Source organism: Notothenia coriiceps, unplaced genomic scaffold, assembly GCF_000735185.1.
Source record: "Notothenia coriiceps isolate Sejong01 unplaced genomic scaffold, NC01 NC01_scaffold00037246, whole genome shotgun sequence".
Lineage (NCBI taxonomy): Eukaryota > Metazoa > Chordata > Actinopteri > Perciformes > Nototheniidae > Notothenia > Notothenia coriiceps.
This window is the reverse complement of record NW_011369947.1, coordinates 20091351-20099998: the sequence shown is the minus strand read 5'-3', so window position 1 is coordinate 20099998 and position 8648 is coordinate 20091351. Positions and strand designations below refer to the sequence as shown.

The 8648-nt window shown below is 42.6% G+C and overlaps 1 protein-coding gene across 3 annotated transcripts in view; it reads right to left on the bottom strand.

The window, feature by feature from the left end:
• Positions 1-6259, bottom strand: part of gtpbp3 (GTP binding protein 3, mitochondrial) — a 633967-nt gene extending 627708 nt beyond the window's left edge. Inside the window, exons 1-5 of one of the 3 annotated variants that reach the window (XM_010795190.1) lie at positions 5709-6259; positions 4960-5231; positions 4316-4402; positions 3460-3542; positions 2775-2894 (exon numbers count right to left, since the gene is read on the bottom strand). In XM_010795190.1, the coding sequence (XP_010793492.1) occupies positions 2775-2894; positions 3460-3542; positions 4316-4402; positions 4960-5231; positions 5709-5803 (657 nt within the window). In that variant the 5' untranslated portion in view covers positions 5804-6259. The remainder of the gene's footprint in view (positions 1-2774; positions 2895-3459; positions 3543-4315; positions 4403-4959; positions 5232-5708) is intronic. The other 2 variants (XM_010795191.1, XM_010795192.1) reach the window with 2 other exon arrangements.
• Between the last annotated feature and the right edge of the window lie 2389 nt (positions 6260-8648).

Here is an 8648-nt window from a genome sequence, read left to right as displayed (position 1 = left end):
TATCGACGCCGGGATCCAGAGTCGAGGCTGACTCCTCGTTGCCTGTAGGTCCTTTGTCCTGGATCCTCTATTCTGAGTTCTGGATTGAGTCGTGGCTTCGGGTCGTGGCTGAACCTGTCTCTCGTCCTGCCTTGGGTCTCGTCATGCTGCTTCCCTGATGGCTTCCACAGGATTGTAGCTGACATCTTCGGTAGATTCATCTTCTTATTACAGACACATGCATTTCCTAACATTCGGTCTATATGCTGTAAAATGTATTATCTCTTTGATTTACACACGGCCATCTATTGGCACGTCGTCCGTCCTGGGAAGAGGGATCCTCCTCTCGTTGCTCTCCCTGAGTTTCTCCCATTTTTCCCCTTAAACTGTGGGCTTTCTCGGGAGTTCATTTCCTTGTACGAATGTGAGGGTCTAGGATAGTGGGTGTCGTTTTTTCTCATACGTGATATTCTGAATAATCTGTGCTGTTGTATTTGCTGAAAGTGCTTCTACTGTAGGGCTTATTTTTATTATATGTACGCACTTGGCTCGGCAAAATCGTTTATAAATGTGCTATATAAATAAACTTGATTTGATTTGAATTTGGCTGTGTGAGGGCTGTGTCACAGGCATATGTCTCGCTCTGGGCGTGGATCCCGGAGAACATCAGTGCGCACTCCACCAGAGGAATGTTTTCCTCCATAGGCTTTGCAACGGAGAATGTCAGTATAAAGACATGTGCACGTGCTGCATCTTGGGTCTTCCCCTGTTCATTTATTCATTGTATTTGGAGTGATGTCTCCCATTCTCTCTGACCACACCGCCACTGTACGGAGTGTCTTGTCAGAGTGAGTGACGTCAGGGATCCAGCTGTGCGCTCTCTCGCACGCGGGAGTGGGCCCTTTTCCCCTCTTATGAGAGGGATGTTCCTTTTCCTCTGACACATTTTGTACGGAGTGTCTGGTCAGAGTGAATGACGTCAGACGATCCAGCTGTGCGCTCTCCTGCTGTCTGCACGCAGAGAGCTGCTGTTCCCTCTTTTTGTCACTGGGCAAAGTATGGCCTTCTCTACTTTTCACAGCGGCAGGTATGTATCTTCGCCCGCAGCTTCGTCCCCTTCATGGAGAATATTCATGTTAATGCTAATATTCCAGGACGGTGATGGCGCCATTACGCATGGCGCAATAGGCGATGGGTTGTATGAGCAGGTGTGTCTGTGCTTCTAGTGCCCGGGAAGACCCAGTGGGGCGCAGACTACAATCATGCTTTCACCTTAACCCAATATCAATAGCCTTAGAAGGGTGAGGGAGCCATATACGAAATAGAAACTGAAGTTAACCTAGGCTGTAACTCTCAGCTTCTTTGTTGAGTATTGGCGTAGCCTCTAAGTGCTGGGCCCCCAGCTGGCTCCACGAATCACAGCTGACGCAAAATCGCTTCGTTTTTGTGCTGGGAGGCAGCATTGCCCGGGTTCCTTCCTATTTATTCCGGAAGGGAGCCGAGGGTGGGGCCCACTTGCGGGTGGCGCGTGGACTACAAGTGTTCAGTGCTGCGCGGCGTGCGCAGGGGGATCTACCCAATACGCGATAGCCTTAGAAGGCTACGGCCAATACTCATAGAAGCGTTTCACAGCTATTGTTCCCAGTCCGGCCTGTTTACACATGTACTAGTACAAATAGTGCTTTTGGGTTTTCAATAATGTCTCTTCAGCAACATCGGAAACACGGAAGAAGTGAGAGACCCAATGAATATCATCAACACTGTGTTGGAAAGCTCAGTTTGGGTGTGCATGTAACTACTGAGAGCCTGACCTGCAGCACATGAACATGGACAAAATCTTCTCCAGGAGAGGAAACTCCAGCAGGCGACGACTTGTTTCCCGCTACCAAAACGTCTCAGCATTGGATATAACAACAGAATGGTCCAAAGAGGCTATGTGCATTTGTCATTTAAAAACAAGTACTGTTGGGTTTGAGTCAACATGAAGCCAAAGAACATAAGCACAGCACATCAAGTCACATTCATTCAGGCAAGAGCACAAAAAGAAAGGAACTTGGTGTGAGACAACTGACGATTTTAAGACTTTACCCCAACATCCAAACTTTCTTTAGAAAATGGAGGTTCATGGTGTTCTGTAGTAAAGATCAATTCAGTTTCATTACACCACCTCCAAACATCAGAAACATCTATATTTTTGTTTTAACAGTATGTGTGACGACCCCTGCTTCACTGCCTATGCTGGTGTGGGTGTGCCTTTGTGTGTGGGTGTGTGTGCTTCTCTCTCCCTGATTGTATCCAGGTGCAGCCTCTCTCCAGGTGCTCCCAATCTGATCAGCGCCTCCATAAAGGATCTAAGTAGGCTGCAGTGGCTCTCTCTCTGCCCGGGGAACGTAGGAGGAAGAGCAGCCCGGAACAGCTATCCTCCTGCATAGTGCTTGTTAACCCTGTTTGGTGGTCAGTTGTTTTGGGGAGTGTGAACAAACTCCTCTTTTTTCCATACTCACGTCATCGTCTCATCGCTGCGTTTGTTATGGCTGAGAGCCAAGCCGTGACAGTATGTAATAGGAAGAAAACCTCAACTTCAGGCCTTGTAGCATTGGAGACTAAGATGAATCCAAAGTGTTACAATATTGTTCAAGTCAGATTAAAAGCAAACTGCAACTGCAGTTACTGCCACAAATGCTACACCTACACCCTCAAGCCCAGAGATCCAGACATTTTGCACACCACCCTGCCTCAGTGGGATGTTGGAAACCACTGTCTAACCCACCACCGTTGTCCATCGGATCACCTACCCGTTTCAGTCTGTGGGTCCAGTCCTGATAAAGGTGTCCCAGCTCTCCTGACATCTGCCTCAGAGCCTGTCGTCTCTGAGCCTCCGTCTCAGCATGGATCAGATCTCCGAGCCCCTCCACCTGCACACAGCAATATAATAGTTATAACTGCTATACATTTTTTATTTATCTATAGCACGACTGTTTTAATTCTGACTAACTGTGAGGATTAGGAACGTTTCCATTACTTATTTTGAAGGAAGAGATTCATTTGATTATATAAGTCAGTCTTTTTATTAAATCAACTTTACAGTCTTGACTAGAACTTGTAATTGTTAACTTTCTGTGCGGCAAGCACATCATTTTTTGACTACAGGACAATTGTTGAAAGGCCTATGTCAATAAATAATATAGATTGAATAAATAATAAACTGTATTAAAAAGTTAAAAACTGTAAACATATTGTCCAGAGCTCACAGTATAGCTGTATACTTAGAGAATAGAACATCACCATCTACGGAATCCATTATTAGATAGCCAATTGAAAAACTGAATATTTTCATTGTTGATATGCTTACACTTGAAATCCCTGTTCATTGTTTACCCTCTTTCTTCCACATTTACCTTTTAAAATACTCTGAAAGGCTCTTGGTATGCCATCTGCAGAGACCTGTCTCTTTGTTTTTACATTCTCTTCTTGACCTACCTCTGTTAAATCCAGTTTCCCTGCTTGAAAGGCCCTCCGTGTGAACTCTCCAGCTTCAGCAGGCCTCATGCCAGGCACGCTTCCTGAGAAACACACACACACGCACACAAACCAACAAACACAAACACACACAGCATGGAGAAACATGGAGAAATGCATGAGGCACGGGTCGGGCATGAATGATGCACACAACACACACACATGCCCAAACAGGGAGGGGATTAACCGCAGGGTCTGTGTCACTCAGGGTTCACTTGGAATGAAAACAGGCACAACTGTGCAGGTTAAAAAGGTTACGTTTTCATTATTTTCACAACCATTGTTCAAACCTCATCAGGAGGAAACTGCGTAGAACCCAAATCGTTTGGCAAAATCAAGGTCATTATGACCAACATTGTCACTACTTTTTTTTTTTATGGTTATGATATCAACTTCAAGTAAAACACTAATGTATTCCTGATCATTGAAAATCTTGCAAGGTAAGAATATTTCATTTAAATGTCTAATTTATACAATACTGCCACCTTAAAGGCCATTTGGAGAACTGCAGTAAAATATTACTTTTCAGTCATAGAGGGATTGTCACGCTTGTCAAGACACATATTATTATAAGTATCTTAGAAATAGGAAGTCATGTTTCAGTTTTCCCTTTTAAGTCAGAGGGATGGAAAGTCACATGAGTCAACCAGTTATTGGGTTAATACTTCTTGTAAAACGCACAGCTTGGAAACTCAGGACTGTGAGGACAACCATACCTTTTACACATTGCTAAGAAACAGTGCATCATATGGCACTGTACGTGTTGTAAAGCATTATATGAAGTTGAATAATATTATGTTATACTCATAAGGGTTACCTAGAGCCTGTAGGACAGCAGTAATCACAGCAGGGCCGCCATGGATGTGGAACTCCACACTGTCCTCTCCTGTAAAACTGTGTGGACCTGATGACATAAAAAGAGGGAGAAAACAACACAGTCTTTGGTCATTTAAAAAAACAAGATGAGCAAATGTTATGAACACTTTCTTTAAACTCGGGCTGCTACAAGTGGGTGATATGACTGATATTCCAAGACTCAATACTGCTCTGAGGTTATAACAAGGGATCGGACTTGACATCAATACTTAGCAATCAAGCTGGTCTGTCATCACTTTGCACCAAAAGATACTTCATTCAATACAAGACAGACAAAAGATCTCACAAATATTTTTAATTGACCAGTCAGTCACACAGTGCTGTTGAAAATAATTAAAATAGTATTTTGCCGAATTTGTTTTTCTATTTTTTAGCCCATTTTTAAGTCATTTTTTTTCCATCACTGTTACATTTAGAGTGGTATAAAAAGACCACTCTGCATTAGCATTACCATACATTGTACTGTATTAGATTTATTTGATGGGAAAGCAATCCATGGTGTGAAAAGTAGACTATATCCAAAATACAAATAGCAGAAATGTAGTTAAAAGTAATTAAATGTGTGTTTTATCGAGAGGAACATACCTGGGAACCAGAAGACAAGTCCACGGTCCAGAACTTCTTTTGATATGGGGTCTCTGATGCTGCGTAACAGAGCGGTGCGTGGAGGAGGAGGGCTGCGTGAGACCCCCGCCATACATCTCAGAGCTGTGGCTGAGGCGGGACCACTGGCTCGAACCACAGCCACCCCACACCGGCCATGGCCCGATGATAAGGCAAAGATGCTCTCAGCATCTGCCAGTCCAAACGGGACTCCCTCGCAGGTGGATAAGAATCTGCAAGTTGGAGTTCCTCTGCTGATAACATGCCAATTAAAAGTTAAATGGACTGTAAAATAAATAAACAACTTTAAACTTGACAGCAAAAAACTGAATTAATAGACAAAAATATTAATTTGAAAAATCTAAGGAGTTGAAGAATAATATGAGTTAATAAAATATAAATATAGAAGACCAACATTTATTATATCTGGATGCATTTAATCAAGAGGTAAAGGGATAAATAAAAAGCATACTATCTTATTTACCAACGGATTTAAAGATGTGGAAAAAGTTTAATATGTGCTTTGAGTATAGATCTAATCTGAAAATCTATTGTTTTACTTAGTTTTTATAATCACTGGGCTGAGTGGGCTCTAGTGGGTACGGAATGAATTAAAATTTAAAGCAAATAATATATCAATATTTAAGGAAAAAACATGCAGTAGTAGCCTTTGTCAACTTCTCTAAAAGTGGCGAGAAAACAAAAATGGAGGGTGAATTTTGGTAACAAACCTTGTCTTTAGTGTGTGGACAGCAGCTCCCCATATCCCACGATAAATGGATGGAAGCATAACTTTAAGATGCTGATAATAAACGTGCTGTTTCATGAGGCTGGTTTAAGAATCTGACAGCATAACATGCTCTGTCCTTGACAAAATCATTGTGTTTACCTTTATGCCATTCACATAAAATGTCGGTGTATCCTGTAAATGTAACGTTAGCTGGTAAATGAAAACAATGCAATACATTTGCTGTAAAAGGCTCACTTACAAACTCTAAACCTACAAATTCAACCGTTTACATTTACCACGATGAGTCTGTTGCGCCCTCTGTTGATTCTGATTGGTCGATGTTTTCCATAACATCAGCAGATTCTAAAGTCCTATTCGTTCAGCACCTGTCAATCTTCAATAAGCCCCGCCTACTGTGCGCCATTCAATTTGGTCCGTGTAGCTGCAGTTGCTCGTCAATGCACATCGCTAACAGTCCTACTGCTGTGGCTGTTTCTCAATCGCGAGGAAATCCAAGCCAATATTTCAAGGATACTACGTCATCGAGTGCCGCCGAAGGACTGTTCCAATCTCCAGCATACTTGGAATTCCACCGAGGCCACGTCCTTGGTTTGGGGGTAATTTCGAGGCTGCACATGGGTAGACGGCCCTGTCTCAGGTCGACTATTTTCATTTCCTCGCTCCTCGGTCCTCGGTCTCACCGGAAGTTGATTTGTCTTCGCCATCTTGAGTACCGTCCCATGGCTCTTATTTCTGCCGGAGGATTGAGGAGCGAGGAGCGATAATAGAGAAGCGATAATTGAGGAACCACCAGTCCATCCTCCGATGAAATCCTCAGATACTCGCTCAGCCCCCTTACTGTGTATCGCTCACTGATTGGACGATGCAGTGCATGCACTGATCTTGCTTCTTGTTCTTGACATGAGAGCAGTGCCCCAGCGGAGTGAAGAAAATAAATGAAACCCACGAGAGTCACTCCTCAGTTTAAACTGTGTTTTGTTTCAATTCATGTATCATTTAGTTACAAATATGTGATATATCTGAACAACAAAGTGGTCAAAAATCATTTTATTCATTTATTGGAAACATTTTCATGATCGCTTTTTTCGTTTTATATTTTCATTTACTGTCATTTCCATTCAGTCAGTCATTAAGTGCTATTGAAATGTTAATGTGCTACATATCCAAACAAACAAAGTGTGCAATCCAATGAATGTTAATCTAACTGGGTTTTCATAGATAATATATATATTTTTTCTTCTCTCAATTATTTTATTTCTATTGTGCACTCTAATCAATATTAATCAAACTATTGTTCGTTTATACATTTTAAGAATGGCGTTTATCTTTTTTGAGAATGAGTTCCTATTTGATTTTATTTATTGGGGTCTACAACAGATGATAAAAATGTTTGTGTCAGTAAATGTGTGGCAGGGGTGTTTGTGAAAATAACGGGGACAGAGCTGCTGTCAGACGAACAGCTGTGCGGCGTCATCACAAACGGACGTCGCTTCACGTGACGCTCCGGAGGAAAGGACGTCGGTGATGAACGGAGATGACGTAACTCTCAGTCTATACGGCGCTGCTTGTAACGTCCCATCAACGGCTACAACGGTTTCAGCTGGATACGTTTTTAAATGTACTCACCCAAATAGTAAACGACATGAAAGAAAAGTAAACCTATTTAATTTGTGTATTTAAATATACGGGCAATTGGAGATGTCTTCTTTATATTACATACATAAAATAATATGAAGTGAAAATATTTCTAAACCCTGTTTGGTTTTCATATTGTTGGGATTCATTATAAAGCTAATTTATTTATTTAACTGCTTTTGTTATTCAAATCTTACTGCAACAATTTTGTTTTGATAGGGAGCAAGGAGCAGACTGGTTATGGCTAGAAAGGATCCGTCTTGTGTAAAACTCTCGCGAGAGTTTGGCTGAATGTCACGTGGCTGAATGTTTACGTTTGGCAGCAGCCTTTCAGTTACGATCGTTAACATCAGTTGGCCACAGCAAATGATGATGAGAAGCTAAACTATCTATTAATTATGTCAATTACAGGGAGTGTGATTGTTGAAATAGGGTGTTAGCGGTCTTGCTGGTGTTCAAAGAAGAATGACAACACTGTAGATCACCAACACTATGGTTTATTTTTTATTCACAGGCAAGTCAACGTTGTCGCAGTAAAAGTCCCAAGATAGCTCCTGGTGCAATAAAATGTTCCCTTGCAGTGTTTTACTATTAAGTCAGATTTTTCTCTATTAATATTGCTGCTGCATTAATGTGTATGTTGCATCATGAGTTACTGCTGTAGATGTGTTTCCGAGCCGCTCCGATTACAACGAGAGTTACAACGAGAACGTGACGTCATATTTACACTAGACGACCAATGCCGAGACTCGCGGTGAAAAAAACTCCAGACGATACCAAAACGTGTCACTCAGGTCCTAACGGCCATTAGAGACTCAGGACGACAACCGAGACACGTATTAATATCTGGCGCCCTCTAGGCCGCCGAGAACGGCCGGAGACTCAGGGATTGCCTCAGACAGGTCCCTTCAGGAAGTGACTAGACGGCGGCGCAGGAGGGGAGGGACTCCGGGTTTGCTGGATTGAAGACCCTTCGGAGTAGGCACGATGCAAAACGACTCTTCCATCACCGGGTACTCGCTTGCGACCCAATGACAGAGGGGGCACATTCACCAATAGAAATGTACTATTTTTCTCTCACACTCACTAGCGTTTATAAACCTTCATATCACACATGGCCGCACAGGTGTGGTCCTACATGCGGCTGAGTTTCGCTGGAGCCCAATTACCTCTCTCTGACAGCAGTGCCTGGTGCGAGTAAAGATCCCTAGCGTCAATTACTAGGCCATACTTAGTCCTGAGCGGGTAGAGATGACTAAACTCTGGACGAACTCCCAATACCCGA